We start from the raw sequence: 27764 nt of genomic DNA, 5'->3' as shown, positions 1-27764 counted from the left end.
AATAAGTCCACGTTATTTTAGCACCATGCGAAGAATTCGCACATATTTAAATTAAGTTGTATAAATAACTTCGAAACGAATAAATACCTTAATTCGGACGATTAGAATCATTGCAGTATAAATATGCATACATTTCCCCGGTGTATATGTGTGTGTATGTGCATACATATAAATGCCGTGTGTGACGAATATTGACTTACTTCGGATATTATATAAAACGATTTCGCATTCTTCCAAATGATCCCAAGGATATAATTGCGATCAAATAATTAATGGTTGACTTTAATGAAGAAAACACTCTCATTCGTTATACACCACCGTAATTGTTCACTTAATTCCCGGCATTATTACGAGAATAAAGAAGACCTCACATAATAAAGATCAAAAAACCGAGTAAACCGGTTTTTCGGATTTCGTCAAATCCGTTCCCCCGCGCAGCGTGATCGCACTCTTCATGTGACGCCTATATTCGTAGCTGTGAGAAAAACAGATTACCTATCGATTTCGCATAAACGTTATACACGTACATAATAACATTTTCCCGCGATACTAGTCAAACGATCAGATCAACGTAAATTCGCGCCCCCATAGCACGACGGTGAAATATGATATCCGGATAGGAGTAAATTTTCGCCACAGAACCAGAATGCGCGAAGAGTCGCCTTCCATATAATACAGTTCGTGTCAAGCTGTCCGGAGACGTGGGTAAGCCGACAACGCCTGACGGTATTATTTCATTCGTATATTTATTTTTTATCGTCAACACGCCCGCGGCAAGAGCCAGCGCGAATTGGTCACGCGAATCAATTGCGAAAGCGCGGAAATCAAAATCGGCGTATCCGGCGTACCGCACGCGTTCTCACAGCGAGTGGCGCGTACATGCAAGCCCATTGGCCGATACATTGACCGAGGCGTGATAGCCGTAATAACGACCTCGGTGTACAGATATAGGTGCGAAGAAAACGTCTATGCCCACCCTGCGCCCTACGGACGGATGAATGTCGAGCCCCCTACGGCGCATGCCGAGAATCTACCCCCGCAGACGATCGGCGCAGGCGCAGATTCGGCTCGTCCACCACCCCCACCGACGCCGCGACGCTGCCCCCACGCCCCCGAATCCTTTGACGGTCCCTCCGCCCCCCGCGAACCCGGCAAACAGCCGCGCGCCCCTAACCATCGCGGTTGTCACGTACCGGTGCATCCACCCCTCTGCGTCTAGATGTGTAGGTGATCTCCATGCGTGTGGCGTATGGGGTGAAAGAAAGCCGGAGAAGAGACGGCGTATGACCGTTTCTGCCGACCGCAGCACCTGGCTTTCACGCTTTTCTGTTTCTCCTTTCTAATTTTTCTCGCAGCTATTAGACGGCCCGCCGTGCCGACGACGCAAAGTATCCGATGTTTGCCCTGAGACCCTCGGTACGCGAGGTGGTCGATTAGTTCCGATCTAAACCGCGATTATTGTACCGCGTGCCGACTGTTTCGAACGGTTGTTAAACTATTGAAGAACGAGGAGAGCGACATCGGACCTGATTTCACGTGAGGTTGAAACTGATCGTTTCATTGCAATTCTGTCCGCAATTCGGTATGAGTAAAAATTGCATCGAGCAAAAGATACTCGTGTTTTGCTATGCAAATTCGAACGAATAAAAATCATTTCGTACAAGTTTTGCGCAACTGAAATTTTTCAAGCTTTCGTTACGTTAAAATTACTAACTTAAACCGCGCGGTTTTCGTACTGAAATCGCGCAATCGAATGACATACATGGCAGATTGATAAAATTTTTTAGTTTAAAACATTTATACAGCGCGCAATTTCGTACCGAAGTTCGCGAAATTGATGTATGATAGTCGTTTATAAGCGAATGATCGTGAAATCGATCAGACGGTTGCGCATGTGAGTGGTCAAACATCTTGAAGGATAAATTAATCAGGCGTAACTTAATTTCGAAATCGTTGATACGGGTGCAATAATATGTATACACGCATGTATTATATGCATATAATATAATACAAAATGTCGTGTTGAGAAGGAATTAAGTTCTTGGAGCATAATACAAGTGTAAATGTATTACAAATTTCCGTCCATCTGTAAATGAATATCGATTACGATGCGCGTGGTCTAATCAAGTTTTCAAATAATTTATATAGATATATACATGCATACGTGTAACAGCTATATGCGTATAAGAGAGCAGAAGCAACAGCCGTAGACACGGAAAGGAGATGCAAATTAATTGTAATCGCTCCTCTAATTCACGCCACCAGGTAATAATAACCAACGGTAGGAATCCATTCGCGTGTGGAACGTGACGGTTTTACGACTCAATCTTCGACGTTCGTTCAATTTCTTCTTACACCCCGCCTATACGAGGTACCCGTCGCCTCAATAGTTTATAACCACGTTTGCTACAATTAGACGCACTTTACACGCGTCCGGTACCGTCGGACGAACCGGACCAAGTCATCCTCGTTCACAACACGCAGAGGCGAACACGCGTGCAGTCTGCTCATTGTGTGGATTGAGTACTTTGTATATACGGACGGTAGCACGCGTGCTCTAATAACATCCCCTGTACGCATTTATACAAGCATCCCGAGAACCGCGCGGCTCTGCAACAACGGAGGAACACGTATGTAACCAGATAATGTAATTAATGTGGGGAACCCGCCTCTCGTCGTATGTTTGCCGAGGCGTTCCGTTCTCGCGGATGTTTTCACAGTGCAAACAATCTTCCGTGAATTTCGCACAATAATTCGCCAGCCACGCAGTGCACCGGGTTCTTCGACTCGTCTATCGATGGCAAAACTTGTCAGGTTCGGCGATTAATGAAGATCTGGGTACCGGTTATTTTCTATATCTCGCATACGACGAATTATCGAAAAATATTCCAACATACGATTTTCAACAAAAAGTGCCCTGACTTTCCGAATAAAACAGGTTTCCAGCCTCTGGGACCACCGTGTATGCTAATAAATCACACTCCATGTACCGTCAATTCACAATACACAAATTTGTATATTTGATAGAGGTATTTTCTCCCTCTTCTTACATACGGCTATCAGCGTTTGTCATGCGCTGTGATTGGCCCAATAGTTATATCAGCAATCACGCACCTTTTTTTTTTAACAAAATAAATCTCATCAACCGTAGAGATGTCGCAAGATTTCGCAACGTGAGTTTCTTATAGTAACGATACACAGAAATTTTCGAGCTATAGAGAAACCTTGGTGAAATAGCGAAAGGTTGCAGTCCGCGACGTCGTTGCATTTCGTTCCGAGAGATTTGGAATTAATTCGTGTCTTCAGCTTAAACTCAAAAATAGATAACGAATAATTTCAAAAAACTCTGAGCAGACGAAACTGCTATCTTGCCAATGCATCGTTATAAATAATTTGAATTTTCGGCGGGATTTTTGAGCTCGATTAAAACTTGAATGTTAATTTGAAAGTGAGAGTGTTAAGATATATAAATACGCGAGGTGATGAGGACTTCGGAAAATGTGTTGGGAAAAAAGCCACCGAAAGCCGTTGATTATTGTATACTTTCATCTCGTTTATTAATTAAAATTCAGTAGTAATTTAGTTTCTGTCATTCTAACAAAACGTTGGTACTCGCCGGTTCGACTTTTTTTTTTTTTTTTTTATTATTTTTATTTTCAACTTTTTATTATCTTTACGTTTAAGTATATAAGTAGTTATTTTTAATATAATAATATACAGGGGCGGGGGGTTAGGGAATATTTCTTTCGGCCGTGCGATTTTTTGCGGGGCGGGTCTCTATACGTTAAATTGAAGAGTTCAATCATTTTAATAAGGCTGTAATTTTAGTACCGAAATGTATATTTTTTACTTTTTAAAACTCCTCTCGTGTCACGCTAAACAACGCCTCGAGGCTATTGCCTGATCTATATCTACCTATAAACCTTGCGACGCGACTTCAAACTTGACTTATAGTTATAGGAAGCCTGTGTCACATGTTTGTGGTCTCGATTCAGTTTCAACGAAAATTGCAAATACCCCCCTGCACCCCTGCGAAATTTGCCTCTAAGGCAGAAACGCAAAGCTACGTGTATATAATATCCGACTAGATCGATCCATATCAAAGTTTTCATTTCGTATCGAATCACATCGCCCGCTGTGTTTCAGACGTTTCTCTTCGTTCGCAAGTTCGATTGATTTTTTGGTCCTCTCTACTTTTACGTGACTGGAGCTCGGTATTACACAATATTGTATGTATAGGAATGTTAGTTGCCATGACGTAGACATTTGGGCGAACCGACTTATTTCAATTAAACTCTTCAATTTGTCAAATATGTTTACAACTTTAATTACATATTCATTTATTGTATTTTTCCATTAGTATTTTTTTTTTTTTCATTTATTTATTTACAAACAACAGTACGGCTCCTATTAGCTATAATCGCATTCACTTTATTTCGCATCCAATTACATATTCGCATTCCTCCACACTCTCTGCCACACACGTTTCATTAAAATAACAAAAACCAAAGTATGCAATAATATTATAACGAACGATCGACTGCTTCACAATACGTTTGCAATTTTCTTTTCTCATCATTTTTTTCCCTTATTTCTTCTTAATCATTTCTCACAATAATATAAACAAAAATATTACAATGTTTCTTTACTTTTAATAATAATTAGATAAATTTTTCTTTAAGATTAGGTTTGATTGGGGGGCCATGGTTTCTCTCCATTGGTTAATAAGTTCTCTACCACGTTTTCGTTATACAATTCGTCTTCTTTTTTTGTTAAATTCAATTATTCCCTTCAATAAAGCGTTTGGTTCCTCCAATCTTTCAGAGTCCGGTCTTCACATGCCACCCACCACCATGCAACACATCTTCCCCATTTACTGCACATACATAATATGGACGAATAATAAATTTAGCACAATGTAGTTCGATCGAATGTTGCAAGAAGCTCTCACTCTCTCTTTCTCTCTCACTCACTCACTCACTCTGTCACTCTCTTTCTCTCTATCGCGCGGTCTCTTCTTCTCGTATACGTATCACAACATTTTCGTACATAGTATATATATATATATATATAAATATACATATATATTTACCTATGCATACAGGATCGGTTTATAACCTCGCAGATAAAAACAACAATTATTAACCTTACAATATCACGATCACGTTGTTTGAAATTTTCAAAGCCTGCTTTTACACTTTGACACTTTGAGAGTGAACTTGCGATTCGCTCTGCACGTAAGATGGAAAAAAAGAGGATATTTGTGGAAAAAGTTAGTCGATACAACATTCTTTCAAACGAACAATGCATGCACGAATGTATGTATGCACATACCACGTTTCTTTCCATTTAAGAACGAGACACGGGGTGAAACGAATAAATAACTTCACTACCAACGATATACAGTTAAATCCCAACAAATTATACAGGTATAAATTTATGTATATAGTTTCGATTACGAGAATCCAAACCCTGACGATCAGAAGAACCAAACGCCACGCGTACAATAACACAAAACATAAAAATAAAAACTAAAATCGCGCATTCCACCGCCCTATTAAAACAATTTTTTTCTTTTTTTTTTACGTTTTCTTTTTTTTGCTTCTTTTTTCTCATTTGTCGTCATTTTCATTAAATCTTCGAATAGTTACACTACCGTCAACAGGACTTCACATTTCACGTTTTTTTTTTTTTTCATATATGTTACACAATAATTCTAATATGTACAGAATTCAGAGAACCGATGCGTTTTTGTTTTTTATTTTTTTTTTGTGATTTTTTTTTTCGTTTTGTTTACTTTGCAATAACTCAAAAATAAAATAATATTAATATTACACAAATATAATATGGTTTCTTGGAACAAGAGTGCAAAGCGAGACGACAAGACGTGTATTTTCCTCGCGTATTTCACCGAAGAATATCGGTTATTATCATGCGCAGGTACGTAAATATATTATATACCTAGTCGGGTGCGCACCTGAGTTCGTGGGAAGTGCTAATAGCTGGTCCAGCCTCGAAACGTGACTGAGACGTGTTGTCGTGTTTCAAAACAGCGAAAAAGTGAAGAAGAAGTAAAAGAAAAAAAAAAAACAGTCAAATGAAAAAGGAAGAAAACGTTTTCACTTGGACCGTAAACCTGTACCAGCGGCGACGGAACCGGGATGCAACGGTTCTGTCTGAAATTATCAAATTTATCATGAAGAGAATTATCGGAGTGTATCCTTCCCTTCTTGCCACACGTTGAATTTGCAATGAATCAAATGCAATACTTAAACACCGTCAATCGAAACTAATTGAAATTTATTCTATCTTGTGTTATTTTTTATTTCTTTCAGTTTGTCTGTGTCGTCGGTATCAGTACCGCAGTATTTATCCGATGAACGAAGGGGGAGGGGGAAAAAATGCCGGATAAGAAATAAGTTTGCGTTAGAGAAAGATTGTGTTTTGAGCACGCGTTGAAATCTCATTTTGCACTATGTATCCCGAGAGTATAGAATAATAAAATGTTAATAATAATATTTCTAGAATCTTTCGACATCTTTGTTATATTTTCTATACTTACTTTATACAGAAGGGGTTTTCGTGGGAGGGGGTCGCTAAGTCGCTCGTCTTTTGTCTTTTCCTTTCTTTTCTTGTCTTAATATGATTATTATTATTATTATTATCCTTCTTTTCTCTCTTTTTCTCTCTCTCTCACTCTCGCACACACTCTCTCTCTCTCTCGCTCCTCTATCTTTTTCTCTATCCCTCTCTTTCTCCCTCGCGACGCGCGACGCATGCTCACTTAACTTATTAGTTTTATGTGGTACGTTATTTACAGTCCATATTTACTTATATTACATCATTGGCCGGTCGGTTTGCCCGTGTAGGCAAACCCCGGCGGCACTCCTACGTACTTTAAAACGACATTCGAGCCTCCACATCCAGAGTCCAGAATCCAGAATTGTTACCTTCTGGATCCTGAATCCTCGATCCTTATATAAAGCTCGCACCCACTCTCGCACTCACGAAATATAATGTTTCATTATTTACCGTGCTCTTCAACATCCAAGAGTCTTTCTCTAGTTTCTTTTCTCTTCTTCTCATCTCTCTCGCTCTCTTTTAGTTTTACTATTAGTTTTTATTGTTATATATGTATAACGTTATTCATTCAACATAACGTTCAAACAAGCGTCCACGCGGCACTGATTTTCCACGCAACAAACAATGACGACCGTCGACATCAACGACATCACTCTCATTGTCAATGTATTAGTGAAACGTAAAAGAATTGACAAATCAAAAAAAAAAAAATAAAATAAAATAACTGTGAACTCTGTCTCGACGGGATAAAAAGTATTGTACAGAAATATTTTTTTCAACTATGTTATGAAACGAGGCTTTCTTTTCTCTTTCATTATTTGCACAATTTAAACCATAACTTCGCGAACAGTGTTGCTGACGAACTTTTTTTTCACCGGAGGTTTAACGTACACAAACGACGGTATAAGTATAATAATTCAATTTCCGTACATTGCATTATCTTTTTTGTTTTTAATATTTCTCTCGTTAAAAGATTGCGGTAACTGGTACGATTTACGAAAGAGGAAATTGATAGGAAAAAAATATGTACATATCACCACGTCACCACGATTACCAGAGTCCAAAGGCTAGTTATTCCTTGATGAAATTTAGCGAACTAGCGATTCAATTTAAAGTTTCACCAACAATAATAATTTATTTATCACACAACAGAACGAACGAACGAACGAACGAACCCGACGTACGCGAGGTTGACTCGACGACGTCATTGTAACGGTGTGGATACCGGATCCGACGTAGCACTTTCAAAGTTTTGGTACAAATAGATAGCCTTCCCGCCGTACTTGGCTGGCCTTGGCTCTATAACCCGTTCTTTTTTTCTTTCTTTTATCATAAAAATCACCGTGATTCATGTGTTTGTCCATAATTCACACCCCTCAAAGTAACGCGACTGCTGCACCAGCTACGAAGTGGAGTAGCTCGTGCGCGCCTGAAGGTAGTGATGATAAAACGGCGGAAGCCCTTCGGACGAAGAGTTCGCCTGCGAGGTTATAGCAAGGCCTAGTGGAGAAGGCCCCGGCGAACGCTAGTGGGCCGTAAGGGAATGTGCCGTAAGGCCCTGAGGGCTGAGCATCGGGGGACTGTGACTGTGGCCCATCGGTGATCCGTGAAGATGATCCTGGGGATGGTAGCCCTGGTGGATGCCGCCCTGGCCTTGGTGCCCGGGTGGCATTCCCTCCATCATGCCGTCGCCAAGGGTGTTCGGCGGCGTCATCCGCTTCTCCTTTTGCCGTCGATTGCAGAACCACACCCTGACAACTTCCTTCTCCAGCTGGAGACTGTCGGCCAGCGAGGTTATCTCCTGAGCCGACGGCTTCGGCTGTTTGTGAAAGTGCTGCTCGAGGGCTCCCTTTACCGAAACCTCGATCGACGTCCGCTTTTTCCGCTTTCTACCCTGGGCGGCGATCTTGTCGATGCTCGTCGGCGAGCCCGTCGTCGAGTCGGCCTCCTCGAGCCACTTCTGCAGCAGAGGTTTCAGCTTGCACATGTTCTTGAAGGACAACTGCAGCGCCTCGAACCTGCATATCGTCGTTTGGGAGAACACGTTGCCGTAGAGCGTACCCAGCGCGAGGCCGACGTCGGCCTGGGTGAACCCGAGCTTGATCCTCCTCTGTTTGAACTGTTTGGCGAATGCCTCGAGGTCGTCGGATGTCGGCGTGTCCTCCTCGCCGGCGCTGTGATCCCTGTCGAGCGGATGGCCGGGATGAAGGGGATGCCCCGTGGGTGGACTGTGATTGTGGGCGTCCCGTAAATGATGCGGAAGTCCCGCTTGATGATTGTGAAGCTGGTGCGGGTGCTGATGGGGGTGCTGGTGCAGCATGCCGTTCATCGCGGCGTGGTACTGCTGGAGGGTAGTCGGCGACGCGGCCCCGCCGCTGGGGTTGTAATGGGCCGAGGGAACGACGGGCGCGTGCCAAGAGTGCGGCGAGGCCATCCCCGGCGACTGGTGAGGACCCCGATGGTGCATCCCTTGGACGGAGTCGTTGGCGGAGGCCGCGGCCAAGGGCTTCACGTCGAGGCTCGCGTTCGCCTGGTGAGGGTGGTGATGGGAGTGGTGCGAGGTGTGGTGCATCCCCATCGACGCCGCCCAAGGATCGCTTCCGGGCTGGAGGCTGACCCAGGGGTTCGCCGAGCTGAGGCTCGCGGGATGCGAGAGACCGTTAGGCGTCGGCGAGGACGAGACCTGGTGGTGATGGTGGTGATGATGGTGGTGCTGAGGCGCCGGCATGTATTTCATCTCCCCGGCGTCGGCGGCGCTGCGGGGCGAACCCGAGGAGTAGCCACCCACTGCGATGTTCATCCCGATCCCGGATCCGGAACCACCATCCAGCTCAGCTGACACTGCGCTACTAACAGGCATGTACGTGGTAGCAGCCATCTACTCCAACCTACCGGCCCTGGTGGCGAGGCCCTGCCACCCTTCTTCACCGCTTTCGCCTAAGGTCCTGGGACCTCGTTTTCGCCTCTCTTCGACTCCTCGACGGATGCCACCCTCTTCCACCCTCCTGCACTCGCGCCGGCCGAGCGAGACCGACACGGTCCCGTTGCCCTCGCTCCTGGACTCTGTTATCGCTGTTCGAACAGGGGAACGGAGGACGAACGGACGGCTCGTGGTTGGTTTCGGGGTTGTCGCGCACCTTGGGGTTCGTTCACCCGGGCGTTGCTTGTTTAATCCGTGATCTTCGGGCGGCGGTGAAGATAAGGTCTCTCTCTCTCTCTCCCTACCGCACAACCGTGGACGATGGAAGCGATCGTAGTGTCGATAAACGGGCGTTAAAATCACCGTCGAGCGACACCGTAATCGGGTCGCACTTTGTAACGATTATACTGCACAATCCAGGTTACACACGGAGAGTCCATATTTCCTCGTTACGCGTTATATAGTCCGACAGAGTATAAATCCGTGTACGCGGGGACGATAAAACGTCACACTTTCCTCCGACGTATACTTTCCGTCAATGGTCGGAGAGTCCGCGGGCAGAGTGTCCAGCGTCCCGGGGGGCGGCACACGGCGTTCTACATTCGGTCCCTGGGCACAGGTCGGTTTTGTCGAGCCCTTAACGGGCCGTGAAACCTGATACCGCAAGGAGCGCACACCGCGATAACACGCATTAAGAACAAGATCACACTAAACCGCGTCCCGGACACGATACAGTTTCGAACCTGAGGGTTAGTGCTGCCGAGAGATCTCCGTACGCTGCGTCGCTCGTGACAGAGAGATATCGCTCTCATGCGTTATGCATGTCGTAGCTGAGAGCAACTGACTGCCTGTGCCCGGCTCGAGCAAGGGTCCCCGAAGTTCCACCGGCGGACCGAGACCTGCGCGCGGTCGCTCTCAAATTACCCCCACCCTGCACGCCGCCCCTCGCCATTGGTCCGCTAGGCAAGGTGGCCGTCGACGCTACGTCACGGTGGGCGCGGCCGACGCTGCCCCGTCCCACGACGCTGCCCCCACCACCGGCCGGATTCCCCTCTCGGGTCCCAGTGTCAATGCGATACCCCTCGCCTTTGTGCCTTCGGCTCGAGCTCGTGTTCCTGCCGCTCCTGCCGTTCAGCCGTCGTTGCCGTTGCCGCTGCTGCCGCTGCTGCTGTTGCGGCTACCGCTCGTCTTCGTCGACGCCGTTTCGTTGCGTTGCCTTGCGGTCCGTTTCGCGGATACTTGTTCCCTAGCTGCGTTCTCTCCACCTATCGCGTTTTTCTCTTCTTCTTTGCACAATAAGTGCAAATTGTATAACAGTTTGAACCATTCTCGTACCATAATTTCTCAACGCAACAGGTATAATTGTACGGTTAATAACGCTGGGGTATGTATACACCGGTTCGACGGATTGTTAATTGCGATACCATCGGTGTGACGATCGATCAGTCTTCATGATTCTTCTCTCCGACAAACAGAGCGTAATTCAACGGTAGGTGGAGATAGATGTTCTAATCGCGAATCTGCGCGCAGTTTCGAATATGTCAGACATGCGGGTACGCGTGTGAATTCAAATGCAAGCTACAGGTAGCCGTATTATGCACTAGCTCGTAGAATCCCGTTGGCACTGTACGTGCCGACTTCTGAATATCCAGAGAGTACGCCGTACCTTGGATGGTACACCGGAGCACCGGACTCGTTTCGACCGCATAACGCTGCCGCCGCTGACCTTACCACGGAATTACAAACAGTTCGAACGAATCGTCATAATACCGATACCTGTCGCACATTGTTAGACTCGCGTCGCGGCGAGGGGAACCAGAGGGATGTATGTACAGCTACGGTATTTTATGGGACATGGTTTGCATACGTTCCGTCGAGCGTGCAACAGGCTGCGGCTTATGTCGGACGAAAATGATCACTTTGTATGGACTTCAGGTGTATTCGCGGGATCAGAAAAATGTGGGTAATTGAGTGTTGAATCTTATCGCGACACTCTCTGCCAAACGTGTGGACATAGCTGCCTACGTTTCTTTCGCCAAATAAAATTCATGCACGAATTGCGCGCTCTGATGGAAAATGTATAGCGAACTTTGCATGAGATTTGAATTTTTCTTTTTCCCGTTCTCGTATATTCCGTTCTTCGAAAGCCGGTGAAAACTGCTTGATCGACGCTCGTCGTGCCGTGGACGGTTTTCGTTGCACGGTCAAACGTTGTACGTATGTACGTAGATACATGATCGTATTACGGGAAGACCAATCGACGTGTGTCGTTACACCTCTTCAAATCGCACGCGGGTATTGAAATGAAGCATAATCAGGCAACAATGGAAGTTGGACAACTCGGAGTTTAACATTCCCGAGGACCTACTATATCCCGTACAATGGTATATCATTACAATATGTATACGAGCGTCGGTACGGGAGTCGAAGAGATCAAAATTGAGTTGATTGAACGAAGCGAGACTACCACGCTCTCCGAGTAGGTATACGTCCGAGTTCCAGTAGCTGACGATGCGATGCAGTTACAACCCCGTCCAATTAAAACGAGTATACGTACAACGAAAGAAGAAGGAAAAAAAAACAAGCAAAGCGATAAAAAAAAAATAAAACAAAAATGGAAGAGAAAACGAGGGGAACGCGTCATTCAGCGATGAAAAAACACGTCCTGTGTGCCGCACGCAACGGTGAAAACATGCGTCCTGTGTTGATCTAGATTCCACCCCCGCGCCGCGTCGTCCTTACAGCGCAAGGAGCCTGCGAAGACTAGCGTATATACCGTATACCTTATACCACGTATGCGTATACGTCGCGCGATATGTTTTCCATAACTAAGATACGTTTAATTTAATTCGTGTTTCCTCATTGTGTCAAAATGAATTGAATAGCTGTGAAATATTTGCTTAGGATCCGGCGGGGACAGGTAGCTAGCTGCCGCCTCTCTAACTGCAGACAAAACGAGCTGCTTGGTAGCTGCGTCGGGACGACGTCGGTGCCCCTGGCGCAGCCCTTCCTCTTCCTTAACCCCCTCCTCCCCCCCCCGAAAAGCACCCGCCGCCCTTCCGCCATGTAGATATACACTGCTACACGTAACCTCCGAAGAGTGCGACGTCACCACTTTCGGACCGCGCGCTCTTTACAACCTGAACGTTTGCTTGCATAATTTAAGCGCCCTTTTTGCTTTTCACAGTTCAACCGACCCCCCGCTGCCCCCCTCGATCCCTTCTTCGCTCCGCTCCTTCGGCCTGCCGCCCTTGCGTTCCGTTCTACCATCCCTGCTGCGCCTGCACCCTGTTCCAGTCTCGGGACCTGCAGCCGAAAAAGCTCGGGGGGCGAAAATATTTGTGAAAAAAAAAAAAATTCACACCGCTAAAGGTCGGAGAGGTGATGGATTTTGACACGGTTCGATTTTCGGGTGTCTGACCTGTCAGCGTCGCACGGATAGGTAGGTACGGCTCGTTTAGGGCAAGGCGTTGTTGATTCGAAGCTCGATTAGCACCTGAATTTAGCCCGATTGGAAGTAACCATACTTCACGCGCCGCGAGTAATGACGTACGAATACTTACAGTGCCAAATTCATCGTACGAATGTATATGAATTATTTTTTTTTTTTTTCTCTTTGTTCTTACCGTTTATATTATACGTAAATGGAATTTCGCCGACCTTCTGCACCAACGCTGTACGGGATTCGTTGAAATAGCAACGGGAACGCAAAGGCGCGTGCGAACACGCACCCTGCACCACAGCTACAACATTATGCAGCCGAGAAAATCATCGCACGCCGCAAGATATTGCGGCTGAGTACCGGGTTTTATAAGACGATACAATGTGTTGAGGGGAACGCCGTTAGCGCTGAATAACGGTTCTATCTACTAGCTCAATAAAGTGCAACACTTTTATTTAAAATTATAAATCGTTATATTGTGTTTAAATAAGCCCTGCGATTCCGCACCTACGCAATCTGCGGTTCCCACAGCGGAACGCGCTGCGCGGATGCTGATATATCTACAATCTACATAACCGCGCGACGCGTATCTAGAAAAATAATCTATAATAGTCAGCACCTAACACTCTTCAGCTTTAGTGTGAATACAATTTTCTAATGCATTTACACGAAGTGATAATTCATCGAGATATCGAATTGCACGTGTAGAATATATTTTTACCGCTCAATTGTTCGGATCAATGAAAATTACCCGCTTTATGATCGAAGGTTGAAGATAAGTTCGCGATGGTTCATACAGAGAATTACCGTTTGGGAAGGACATTATTTACCTTTTGAATATTTTACGGCCACATGAATCTAGGTGTGGTCAAGGAATTGATGATTTTTTTCAATTCAGCGATTTTGATGGTCGCAGCTATCTGATATGAAACGGTACAAATCATAATGTAACTTTCAAAAGGGTTTATGAAGATCGGTTTTGTTTATCATTATTATATATATGCGTTATAAATAGTAAATTAAAAATTGCGCGTGCGTATGATTCGTCACAATTCCTTTATGGGAAAGAGGTGCCAAAGTCAAGTTCAAGTCCCCAGAACCCTGTAATTTCTATATTGGTGGTAAAAGATGCACCGCAGCAATCTGCATGCACGAGCGACGATTCGCATGACGGAGTTGAACGATGGTGCAGCTTATGGTATACAGAGCCGAAGGCACGATGAATATACCTCGTAGCTATATTTTTTAACGCAGGGCGTAACGGGACAATGACAGAGTGGCTCAGAGCCGTGCTTTTATGAAGTCAATAAAATGCAAGATATTTCAACGACCGCGTGCGTTCCTCGTCAATAAAGTTTATCTGCGTACATATAGATGTTATATGTAAATGTATACATATACATAGGTGTATAAAGTCTTGGTGACGGAGCTTTCGGAAGTGCCGGGTGTCGTAGGTCGTGGAATAAGTGAGAAGCCGTGGAATCCACACTCTCGTAAAAAAAAGCTCCCGCCACCCCGGGCTGCTGGTACCGCGGCTGAATGAAAAGTTAACTGTTGTCATTTAAACGTTTTTACGCCAGGCGCATGAATATTTTAATATTTTAATATTTTAATACGAAGTATGCACTCGACGCTCCTCGATAGGGAGTCGGAGGGAGGGGAGCGACGGCCCAGGAGTTCTCCTCATTGTGGGTCACCGTCTCCGACTCGGGATGAATATTTCAGTTTCCCATACCTAACGAGCCGCATCGCTAGGTCCCGCCCCGTAAAAATTAGCTACAATTTCCCTCAGCAAGGTGTCGGACTGCCACGAATTCATCCGTTCCTGACAACCTGCGGCCGAGAGACGGCGCGTGACTTTCCACCAACTTCCAAAGCCAACCACGCAGTGGCAGCACGGCACGGCTCTGTTCGACGCGGTCAATACTTTTCGAACTTATTCCCTCGGCGAACGCCTCTGAGGATCCCACACCCACCGATTAATAAAGATTTTTCTCAACCTATGGTAAGCAAGTAAAATTAACAAAAATGTGGATTTCATACCGTCTCGTAAAATGATCAGGAGTTGGTGAATTTATCATCATACGATGTAAAAATTGGTTAACTTTTTAAAATTAATAAAAAATAAGCCAAAGCGATATGACCCGATATTTTTTCTCCAGAACGTTGTACATGAACGTAATGCAATGTCAATTCATCCGACTTCAAGCTGGGAAAACAATTTCCAGGAACGCGGTATACGCAAGCTCAGAAAAAAAGGATGACACGATCTGATACGTAAATCAATCGTCGTACCGTTACACAGCTATGTTCTTTGTAAGTATAGAACTTTTTCTTTGCTCCCGGTAATTTGCTTAAGATTTGTTACTTTTTTTATAGGATGTGATTAAATTCGAATTCCCGAAACCAAGAACGCGTCGAATATGGATACATAAATGCGAAAGCGATGGACATAACCGAGCATATCGCACACCGTCCGCGTGAAACGACATTCTGCAGTCGTAAAATCATCGGAAGAATCGTCGTCGGTTCGACGGTTCTCACCAGGAAAGGACTTCGTTCTGGGAAATGAACTCGATCCGAACCTAATCCTGTATTCCCGCAATAATACACCACGAGAGCCGAATAGTTTCCGGCACTTGATTCGCCTAAGAGCGAAAACCGCTCCGCGATTTCCAACGCAAATTTGAATTCCTCTTTACGGAGGATCGCGAGTCGATCGTGGAGCCGGTCACGGGAACTTGGTCGAATTCGCAAGCGCAGGTCTCCATATGCGGTCGCAAAGTTAGGCTCGCCGTTCTCCGAGCGCGTCTCTCTATCCGCCCTGCTAAACTATCGCGGGAATATCGGTTATCCGTCAGGTAACCGAATAACCGGGATCACTTCGAGCCCTGGGCCCTCAGGCACCAACGGTACATCCTAGATGCGGACCTCTGGGTGCCCGCAGGAACCTCTGATCTCGAATTTGCCAGCCATGAACTCGATATTGCGCCGAGACAACTTTGCCGGAAAGTTGGTCTGTAATTAAATTTCATCGATATATATACGCGAGCACCTAAACGGCATACATCAAAATTGCAGACTTCTCTCACTACCGACTTCGGTTTTTTTCCAACTTCCTCTCTTTGTAAATCACGACCGAGTCTTGCTGATCGGGTTGCCTACTCCAGGCGCTGTAGTATAAGGAGGGGAGTCTCTGATCCGTACGGGTTTTGTGTTGCCCGCATTTTCTAAATTCTTAAACTCTGTATTGGAAAATCCTCTTCTATTTCTAGAGCTATTTGTCTGTTCTTGAACGTGAAAACGTCACTGTTCTAAATTGAATATCTCGAAGTGTATTCCTTACAGAATTTACGAATTGTAAATATTTGAACACACCAAAGAGAACAATCGCTGACGATTATTCCGGCACTCCGTGTTATCGGCATAAGCTGGGTGTATAACACAATCGAGAGTCCTTGCACGCCTATTCTTATCTGTTCGTTTGTTATACCTACCCACCGCACCTACACGTCCTACACATACGTAAACGCGCACACACCTGTTATTCGAAACGGGGTACCTTTCACGCGTCTGTATCTGCGGTGAGAGTAGTACGGACGTGGGATGGTAAGTGCGTGGTAATAGGCGTTAAAAATTCAACCCAGTAGCTAGTTGGTGGCTAACGAATCGACTTGTCAACGCCCGCTGCACGCAACCCTAATAACTCGACGCCAGTGGCAAACTCTTGTAATTTCTCTAACGGGTAAACATACGCATCTGCCTGTCTAACCCTAAGCGAAGCGCGCGATGCCGATGGGTAGTCGATTCCGTCGAAGAGCATTTGGCGTAGAAGTATATACGCAAGAATGTCTTGAAATTAAAAATTACTGTCGACAAATCATGTTCCACGTTTCTCAGAAAATATACAATATACGAAGCTTGGAGTATAAATATTCTTCACAGATCAGAATTTTCCCGATACGAGTACATATATAATTGCAGGCTAAACGAGCGCAGGAAGATGAGATAAAAACTGAGTATACTGTATACACGTACGTGGAAACCCTCCATGGGTACGACTGGTTTTTCTCTCACCATTGCGAACTATGGCAATAGGGTATAAGAGCGTTACGGTCGCGACTACAACCCGGGTCCGCGAAACGGCAATTCGGAACGTTTATGCCGACCATTGAGCGCCTCACGGGGTATATATATATATATATATATATATATATATATATATATATCAAAGACGTGCGACGAGGGGGTTTGAGCGAAAATTGGCGATAAGACGAGAGGTACCTGCAGCCTCCTCGCTTTAAGAGAGGGGCACGTCGCTGCACGGAAAGGATCCGGTGAAACTGCAGTACCGCCTCCTCTCGCCCCTCGGCGAATTCGGCGGCGCTGAACGGCGAACAAGCCGGAGGCCCAACGTGCGGGTATGGAAGTTGAGTCGTGGTAAGTAGTTGGGCTCTTTTATCCAAGCTCAAACCTTACCGCCGGTGTCGTGCTCGGGGCAAAAACGAACGCGGGGTGGACTCTCGCCGCCGCCTACGAGCTGCAACCGCAATAAGGGGAAAGGGGGACCAGCCCGGGTTTTCGGAAGGCGAAGATAACGATCGTCCGACGAAGTATGCGCCCCCACCAATTTGCCGATCAAAATTATTATTAAGAGCTGATCCCCGCGCTCTCCCGTCCGCGTCTGTAAAGGTACGAGGTATAAGGTACGTAGGTACCTACTCGAGTTCTTTTGGCCGCAGCGATTTCGCCGGGCTGTGCAGCTAGCTTCGTGTATAGGTATAATAATATCCGATGGAGCGCGAAAATCCGAGGTAAGCGATTCGCCGCCGCGCCGCCGGTTTCGGGCGAGTCAAGGCGAGGCGAAGAAGAGGCGAAGAAGAGGATCCTGCAGGTTTATACCCTGCGGAACGTGCGCGTAGATCGCGCCCGCGCCCGCGCCGACACCGTATATCCACCACACAACCCAACCTGCGTCTCGAACGCCACTTATATGATATATAGTCATATAGATATCGTATACGAACCAGTAGACTCCGGACCTAAGCCTGTAATCACGAGATTGCCTGCAGGAGCTACCGCAGCTGATTGTTATCTCGAATCTACACCCACCATTTTATCGCCGGCCATCTTATTACACTCGATATATTGACATCGTGCATGCGCGGATAAAACCGCTGCACCACCTTCGTGTCTACATCGCGCACCCTTGTGTGCTTAACCGGGCTGGCAGAGGATCCGATTATCCGCCGGTCACCTATCCGTTACTATCGCGTCTGTCAAACATGCCCTTGGTTTCTTGGTCAACCTTACGCATAATACGGTGTGTGTGTGCGTGTGTGTGTGCGTTTGTATATATTTATATATATATACACAATATATATATATATATATAGGCCATTGCGCCGCTGTGCAGCCAAGTCACCTCGCAAATCAACCTCGGCATGGGATGAATACATTGCCATCTTGCCATCACCACCAACTCAATTTGCCAGTCCCCCAAGGCAGTTTGAATGCCTTTTACAGATTGGCCTGTGCGCTGCAGTACCGCATATTCGCCCCCGTACCTACCTCGGGGCATCCTTCGACTCCGAGGCTATTACAGATCATTATTAAAATTTTTAAAATGTGCAAGACTATCAGGGGCAGGAGTGCGATTTCCGTGGCGCCAAAATTTGATGCCGAATATTGGGTTTACGAGGAGAAATAAACAAAAATTAGAGAGTGGTGGAAATTGATATTTCGATTATTTTACTGTTAATTATGAAAAATCACGATTCTTTCAAATTTAGACATGTCGTCCTTGTCATTGCAAAGATACCTTTATTTTATCGCTGCTAATGAAAATCAGGTAAGGCAAATCATACGGAGGCCGTACTTATGCTAACCTTTCGGCTGCGATATTCATCCTCCGCGTTTTTCGTAAAGGGTGCTTTCGGTTATGCCCCTATTGAAAGCGCTTGCATCTCCTTAAGGAAGCCAAAACGGCGAATTTTTCATTCTTGATATTCTGCATATTTTAGTCAAAATATTAAGAATCAATGGTCAAAAATTGGAGTCACGGATATCGTACTATCCCCTCATCAGGATGGAAACCGATGTCTGGATTGAAAAATCCGAAAAAATTTGTAACCACAGAGTCACGAGTCACCATTATATCACACGTACACATAAATGCAACAGTGACGAAAACCTGCCCAACGATAGATTCTTTCGCACGCATTAATCTCGAATAAAGGAATACCCAGTTTGAAAATGAAACGGTGTTCGACGAGAAACCGCGTCGTTCAACGTGTGCTGCATTATCACGCACGCAAGGAGGTATCGAATCCTCATAGCCATGGGGCTGGCTTTGGCGCGCGGAGTACTTTGTCCGGGTCCGTTGTCCACCCACGTCGGGGAAGAATCATGCGTGCACGCATCTCGTACACCAGGTTCACGTTCGCGGACGCAGTTTCGCATCTCGCTTTCCACCCCGACCCACCCCCGCCGGACAGACCGCTGCGAAACAAACTGGCCCGCGGCAAGTCGTCCCCGTGTAAGCCCTACACGTCTCCCCTCCAACTCCTCGCCCTCGACGTTGGTCGTTTATACTTCTGTACTTGTAGCCAACTTGTATCGCCCGACACGCCGTCATAAATACGCACTGGACACAGAGGGCACAAGTGGTATCCTCGCTTGTACCCCATGCACAACCCTGCGTGCGTATATCTTGTACACCACCAAGATCTTATTCCTCGTGCAGATCCACGCGGCACCCGTTATCGGAACAATCCGATGCACGTTACAGTTATGTACCTTTATGAATAGTCATTCGCTGACCGCTCTAAACCATCGATTGGTATATTTTTCTTCAGCATATGTGTACGATTTTTTTTTTTCTAACAACGTCTTAAATCCAGGTCGGAACTTTAATACCCGTTGAAAAATTGTTCCGCGGTGTTGTTGGCAAGTTTTTGAATTGCTAAGGTGTAATTCCGGTATACATCGCTTATTCGTGTACTTACCGAGATTCTCGATGTTACAGAAGATTAGAGACAGTTCGAGCCCGTGTCGTAAGAATAGAAATTTCTCTCCGTCGTTTGCGAATATAGGCATCAAACCAACGCTTCGAGCTTCGATCTTTACCGTGAATCTATTATACACAAATTCAGAGAATTTCACCAGGTTGGTATCGTTCGTGACAGTTCGCCGTTCAGAATGTGGAGGGTGAATAAAATGAAAGTGAAAGCTTCTCTTCTAGTTACACTACTCCGGTTACAACGACAGTAAAATTTGTAAAATAATCAAAATAAAGGAAAACTCACTGATTGGATATTGGGTAAAAATTGTTCTAGATACTCGTAACAAATATAATCCATTATTTTACATGTAAGACATGGATTGGGATTTTCTTGAACATTAGCAAATATCAGAAACTGAATACAACCCCAATCGAGGCTGGTGGGGTTGCCTGTTCCGTTAATGGAACAAAACAACTTTTGAGTGATATAATTTCCACCTCCGTAAACTTCCCATCAAAAAACAAGACGACATCCCAGCAAGTACATGATACGAAACGGGTCGCGTTACCTGTTGCGAAATCTTGGAAAATACATTGATCCGTGACGTCGAGCTGACGTGTAACGAACGTATTCCCGGTTCCCGGTTCCCGGTAGCAGCGGTGGGTGCCGTGTCGGGCACAAAGGAGAAGTTTTGTAGCCGATAGCACCGCATTACGGTACATAGGTATAAGACGTACGGCTGGGATCATCACGGGACCCGCACTTGGGTCCGTTCGGATCGAGGAGGAATCCACGAACTGCGAAACGCAATTATCCGCATTAGTCCCGAGGGTATCACGAATCGCCGACACTGGGGCTGCAGCGAGCGGGCGGGTGGGTGGAGCCGGGGAAGAAGCTTCGCGAAGACACCGCTGAGCTCTGTCCTCCGCCGGTATTGCATATGCATATAATGCATAAAAGCTAGCCAAGGAGCCGATGTCCTCCTCTGTATGGATTTAAACACTCCTGAATTCCAGCACTCGGATTTCACCGCGCACGGAGGCGTCCGAGAGTGTTTTACCAATTTGTCGATACCTCGACATTCCACACGTGGTGTGTGCCTTTGTCGAACCGCGTTGTATGTTTCTGCATCCTCCGTCAATTTCAGACTTGGCTTTTCGTCTTCTACAGGTCGCTGATTTCCGATGCGGAACAAAAATCGGGAGTAAAAATATAGCAGAGACGGGAAAACTGGTATTAAAATTAGAGGGTCGAATGCTGGCAGCGAAACGACCCGAAACATCTAATGACCGTAGGTATGAGAAGAAGGTATGTTCTTGTTTTCCCTCGACTGACACGTTTGATCAATATCATTACAGCTTCCGCGTTGGCTCGATGACGTCGTAAACAGTCGATTGCAACAGCATTCCTGAAAGAAGCGCAACGTCTCAGCCCATCGCAGTTTGCCCCGAGTGAAAAAATTCGGTCTAAATCTTTCTCTACGCGTAATTTAGTCTAGGTGAAGAATTTGGTATTAATAATTTCGAGTGTCGTGAGTAGCATGGCAATGAGAAGTCGGTCCCGGCGTCTGTAATAATACAGCGCGGTTCAAGGCTCTCCAAAAATCCAAAGCCTCGCAATATATTCCCGCCGTCGCTCATGCGATCGGAACAACCGCACCGACCGCAGAGTCTAACCTGTGTCACCCTCCGAAGGAACCGATCGGAGCTGATCCGCACTGCGAAAGTTTCCATGATCCATCGCACACGATTTAGGTACTTTTGAACGGCTCTGTAGCAAAAGTCGAGCTTAGACGTTCCGAAGCCCGGTAGCCCGGGGGCATAAGGTCGGCCCTCCCCATACCCACACCGGAGAACCTCGTCCGCTGTCGAATACTTGTCCGATCGGCGCACAACGACGCAAGCGTACAACGCTGCAGGTATGCACATGCAGTGGAGTAGGGCGTAATACCGCGTACCGACACTTCTCCCTATATATATATATGTGTGTGTGTGTGTGTGTGTGAGTACGTAAGGGTGTCTCAATCGGCCACGCGATACCGGCTACACGTACAAACCGTTGGCTGTGTTGGTCGCGGGCCAGGCAGCGCGGTCCAACTCCGTAATTTTCTAATTATATACTCGAAAATAATTGGTTATTATCCTCTTCCGAGCTCGTGTGTGATGCGCTGCAGCGAGGAGGGACCGCGGCGCTGACTCCGGGGCCCGAAGGGGCCCCTCTCGCGGAGAACGCGTCACGGCCGGGACCTGGACCGACGATCTTAGCTGCACCGTGGCATCGCATCTCCCAACAATAAGGCCCCGGATAAATCGGCGAGGAGCCGAGGAGCTGGCGCGTCTTCGAATCGGAGGACGACGCCTGCACGTCCTTATACATATAATACGCTACGAATCGCTTCCGCCCTTAGCGAATAATACGTTAGTTGTCAGAGTTAGAAATTTTGCACACGAGATTATAAGCGTATATACACATATACATATATAACACACCGCTGCGGTATACATTCTCGAAACAGATTTGCGCAGATCTCACGGCAGAGATTCGAGTGTTGTGCAGGAAATATGCGATGCAGGGTTATAAAAGTCGTAATTCGGTCCGGCGATCGTAACGAAGGTGAATAATGGAGCTTGCGATATCTAAAATCAATTTTAGATGCTTATATAAGCGTCGGAATTCCTGCATTATACCTGCAATATTTTGTCAAGTTTTTCCTATAGCGTGCCCTAGGATATCTGCGCACGTATCTAGGGCTATAAGAATTAGGAGGAACGGACAGGTAGCCGTCAGAGGATCTACTCGGGATCCCTGGTAAATTCTTCGAAGTTCGTTTCTCGAAGGTAAATGATGCTACCCTTCGTTCCTGACGTGCTACCTGACGAAACATATGGCGCTCATGTATGCGCGTCGGACTTCGGCTCCGAGTCGAAATGTTAAGAGGGTCTTTAAGCTACAGCGGACAACGTTAGTTCGCATTAGTAAACATTTGTTTACAAGTCCACACTCCCCGATTGGATCGAATCGGGATTCCGGCCGGGCCGCGCCGCTCCGATCCTCGCGGAAATTCTACCCGCTTCGAATTCAAACTGCATATTCCAAATTTCAGTGAGGAGAAAACGATGATGTAAAAAAGCAAGCGATCGTCTTTAAGGCTTCAACGTTCAATGGAAGTACAGGTCGTCGAGTTCGCACGTTTCGCTTCATTTCCATTGCTTTGTGCCTCTGCGTGACACCCAAGTACATAAATTACAGATTTATATTAATCAAATTAAGGTAAAAAAGAGAGAGGTAAGAAGAATCGGGAATTTCGATTACGCTTCCGAGTAGAAGACGTGTGCCAAGATTCCTGACGGACGCTGTACAACCGTCCAAAATTTATAATTCATTCACCGCGAAAAGAATGAGAAGCAGCGATTGTGTCGGGTGTAAGAAAAAAAAAAAAAAAGAAAAAGAAGAAGAAGAAATCGAACAATTTGTATTTCAGAACGGGAGCGCAGCTGGCATAAGCCTAATACATATTAAAAGTGGAAATCCCTCCGGGTCCCCAGACGCCCAGGGGACACACATCCGTTGGTGGCTGGTTGGTTGGCCCGAGATGTCAAAAGGTTATCTGCCCGGTAACCCCGACCGAGGAAACACCTACGCCGGCGTGATTCGAGGCCCTGGGTATCCAGACACGGGCAAACAAAATGAAATTCAATCTTTGACTCGTGAAATTTGCATACTTCGTCCCGCGCGGAAGCGAGCAACTGTCAACGCATAAACACGGGATTAGCATAAAAGGGCCTCCTAGGATCAATTCGGCCGAGCCGAACGCGGGTTCGAACGATCGGCTGACGAACGCGAGGGTCCATCGGAAAAATCTGATTTCTGATCTCATCTTGACGCTCAAAGTCGGCGGCTTCGACGACGGGCAAAGAAAATTTCTCTACTTATTCCTGGCCGTCTTCCTAATGTCGACTAATGGTATCCGCGTAACGTTAACAAACGTTTCTGTGTCAACGCGCCGGTGGAATTTGCTTCTGATGTGAGAAAACGACTCCTATATATGCGACGACCGAGTCTCCGCTTGTTTATGCAGATTTGTAGATTCTAAGATCTGTGAGAGATTTTCATTCGGTCACCAAGTCTGGCGGTATAACGATTATTTGGTGAAAAGAAAACCGGGTCGCTTTATACATTTCTGGCGCGCGTAACCGGTATGGCCACCCTGTTCCATAATTCTCTGTCTTTCTGCGATTTGAAATCCAAATCTTTCAATCACTATGCACGGCGAACACGTATTTTCAGAGAATAGTATCAAAAACAAACCGATCTCCTCTGAAGTGAACGAAAAAGAAAGAAACCTTTTGAGAACTTAAAACGAAAGTATTTCAATTTTCAAATTACCGGAATACTTATTCAACGGGATTATTATAATGCCGCTGTGATGCTGTGAATTACCTAACATATGCGTGGGATGAAATGGAATGAATAACGTTATTTTCACAGTACTGAAAAACGATAAAAACTTATATTCGTCGGAAATCTATTCACAAAATTAATCCTAAACAAATTCACGTTCAAAGTACGTAAAAGGAAATTGTAAGTTCCGGAAAAAAGTGCACTCTTCCTCATCTGTACGTTAACGAAAAATCAAGAATATTTTTATGCTACTTACGAGTTACTTACATACATGTAAGGTATAACGAAGCGAAGGTGTGAAGCGATGATCGAATTTTCATAATCCCTGAAATATTGAGAGTACAAACAACGTAAGAATGAAAATATTTCGTGTGAAGTAGGTAATCAAACGAAATCCAGTGATACCGTGATCCAGAATCGCGAGACCGGCATATGGTGTCAGGTTGGAGGATGATGAAGCGGACCTCTTGTTATCCCTAAATACCGCGGCTCGTGAGCAAACAGCGGCCGCGGTGAGACAACCCGCCGCTTAACACCGCCTGGCCCCTGACGGGGCCCCGTAAAACCCGCACCTTAGGGGGGCCCGGGCCCCCACTGGCTTCTAGCACCCTTGTTCAGCCCATTATAAACAAGGCCTGTCCGGACCCCGATGCATTATCCCCATTCGTATTCCCATTAGGTTGTGTACACTCGGCCTAGCCTCATCTCGTCTCATCCTCGTTTGACCAATGGATCCATCGGTCCATTGCAGCCAGCCTCACCTCGACTAACCCAACCTTACTTAACCCAAGCAACCGCGAGCATAACCTCCGCACCATCGCCACATATACATATATGTATAATATGTATATACATGCATACATTCGTACGTGTATACTCTGCGAGCAAGGTACCCCGAAATACGAAACACGAATGTTTTGAGCGTTGATTAAATACCGTACTAATTAAATAATTTATTATAAACGGCTGTTTGCCAGAGACCTGATAAATGGTCTTCATTTCTCCTCACTCGCCTGGGACTCGTCCCCGGCCTAATGCCCAAATAGGATTCTCTGTTTGGATGGAATGTCAGACGGATCGAGATTCATAACAATTGTTTAACTGATGGACTGCCGAGCGAAGGGCCAATGGACGCCGGCTATACCGTGAAATCGGACTCTTTAGCCTGGCCGAGGACTTATTAATACTCGTCTTTTACACGGCTGTCCTTCTCTTCCTCTCTGTTTTCCCTCGCGCTTTATTAATATCACTCTCAACTGTACCGAAGACCAACAGATATTCAAAGAATTTCATCCAACCAAACGGTTGACCTAACATCTCATCCTCGTTCGGTTTGTTATGAACGATTTTCATTCAGCTCAAGACCGTTGCGATAAAAGAAAAAACTAAGGCTGAATTGTTAATATAATCAATGAAATTCTGAACAAGTTTCATTCATGCTCGAAGATGAGGCAACAGCGAAGGACACAGAAAAACACCAAGACGGCGGCACCATGAATTTCCAATATCAAATCAGTTGATAGGATCGGCGTATCGGCGTTACTGGAATGGTGATTCAAACGCAAACCAGCCCGAAGTGCGAAATTCATAGCGCCCTTCGAGCCGCGAAAACTATTTTTCCATTTTCTGTTTATTGTTTGTTTTCTTGTTGTCTCTTAAAGGACAGCGGTGAACCTGAAGGGTTGATTCCATTCACGAGTGACACGGATGTCAGTTAACGGAAAATTCGGCCGAATGAATCGTAGCTTTGCATAATCCAATCGAAATTCAATGGAAGAAAATTGCCGCAAGCATTACGGGTGAAGAATGGTAAACAAAAAAGGGATTTTGGGACATTCGGAAAGGAATCTCTCTTCACATTGCAACGATGACAATAAAGAAGTATTTAGGCGGCACGAACCTCGTGTTCGGCTAGCAAAATGAAATGAAAATAGGGAATAATAGGAGATTGGAAATATACTGCAGGCGAGCCTGGAGAACGACAGGGAACAAAAACGCAGGACACACACGTAGGCAGGCACGCCGGAACAGGGAAACTCCTCGCACTATTAGTCACTGTCCAACGATAAGACATCGTCTGCTCTATCTTCCCATGTTTCCGTAGGAAACATGCCTGCGGACTACTAATTACAATATTATATAACGGTACTCTTCGTCGTTCCAACACAATTTACTTGTGACCATGGTGCGAAAATATCCTTGGCTTCATCCTTCTGATGTGGACTTGTTCACTTTTCTCTCTCGTCAAACTTCGCTATAAATTATATAAATTTATCGGCTAACGTTATAAGCGAACCTCAGAAGATAGCAGCACAGGATCTCTAAGAAACCAGAGCATTCGCCTTTTCGCCACCTCGGTTCTCGGTGTCCAGCTCTCCGCTTTTCCCTCCCTGAGCGTATAATTCACAGGTTTTTATTATTTCCCTAATTAACGATTTGCGGTTCTGAAATCCACGCCTGCTGTTTCGAAAGTGGCAATGCAGACATAAATGCAGCTCCGGTTGCCTACCTGCTGGCGTTGAATCAGTGAGTTTAACAGAAAATTCACGCGGTATTACAAAGCACAATTTATCAAATTGTCATCGGAGCGAACAATGAGCGTGAGCAATTTGCCTGGCGATGAAAAACAATACACATATTATATACAGGTATAATAGCAGTGATGTGGGAATATATGTGAATTGTTGCGTAAGAACTAATCGCGGGGGTATGAAATCTACGGCAACGCCCATTGTGATTACCGACTGAGTACGTTTGCGATAACGATCATCAACCTGCGTTACGGTAGCCCTGAGGTATGCTACACAAGTACCTAAACTGCACCGTTGATGCCTTCGGGACAAAACAAGTTACATACACTGGTGATAGGATCGTAATTACGTATTGCTCGATTATACCTTGTATATAGCAAAAACAAACCTAGATGTGTACCCTGATCGGTTGGATCACCGCCGCATGCGATACCTTTTCCAAAACTTTCACAGCCAAGCTCGAACCAATTCTCCCATCCCCACACGTGTATGCAAGGCATTCCACAGCAAACCGATCTACGCATTAATCTCACCATCGACAATTTTTTCAATTTTTGGACTCATTGAACCACGCGGATTTGATCTTTACTGCTCTTAAAAAACTCAACAACACAATTTTCGAATGAATAGCCATAATCGATTAGCTTTGAATTTTTCTCGTGAATTCTTTGTTAAAAAATTATTTACGGGTCGAATATTTTGAGACCAAGGTGAAAGTGAGCAAGCTTTTGGTTTGGAAGGTACAGGCGAAACAAGTAATTAAAAGGTGGGAGAAAAATCGAATTAAATACATGTTTCGCCTATAGCTTTTGAACTCAAAAGCGCAAAAGTGATAGAAATGGAATTAAATATGAATTTTTATTTTTTACATTTACATTCAATAC

The 27764-nt window shown here is 45.6% G+C and overlaps 1 protein-coding gene and 1 long non-coding RNA gene across 2 annotated transcripts in view; both read right to left on the bottom strand.

Annotated features, from left to right (window-relative positions):
• LOC124224495 (uncharacterized) overlaps window positions 1–27764 on the bottom strand; it is a 160532-nt gene that overhangs the window by 96100 nt on the left and 36668 nt on the right. The window lies entirely within an intron of this gene.
• On the bottom strand, window positions 3626–10375 carry vvl (ventral veins lacking). Its single transcript, XM_046636578.1, has one exon. The coding sequence runs from the start codon at window positions 9458–9460 to the stop codon at window positions 8108–8110; it is 1353 nt and encodes a 450-aa protein (XP_046492534.1). The 5' UTR covers window positions 9461–10375; the 3' UTR covers window positions 3626–8107.

Source organism: Neodiprion pinetum, chromosome 1 (genome assembly GCF_021155775.2).
Source record: "Neodiprion pinetum isolate iyNeoPine1 chromosome 1, iyNeoPine1.2, whole genome shotgun sequence".
Taxonomy (NCBI): domain Eukaryota; kingdom Metazoa; phylum Arthropoda; class Insecta; order Hymenoptera; family Diprionidae; genus Neodiprion; species Neodiprion pinetum.
The sequence above is the reverse complement of the archived record's forward strand: the minus strand, read 5'-3'. Positions and strand labels throughout refer to the sequence as shown.

Coding starts and splice junctions, on each gene's coding strand:
- vvl (XM_046636578.1), bottom strand. CDS start 9,460: ATGGCTGCTACCACGTACATGCCTGTTAGTAGCGCAGTGTCAGCTGAG.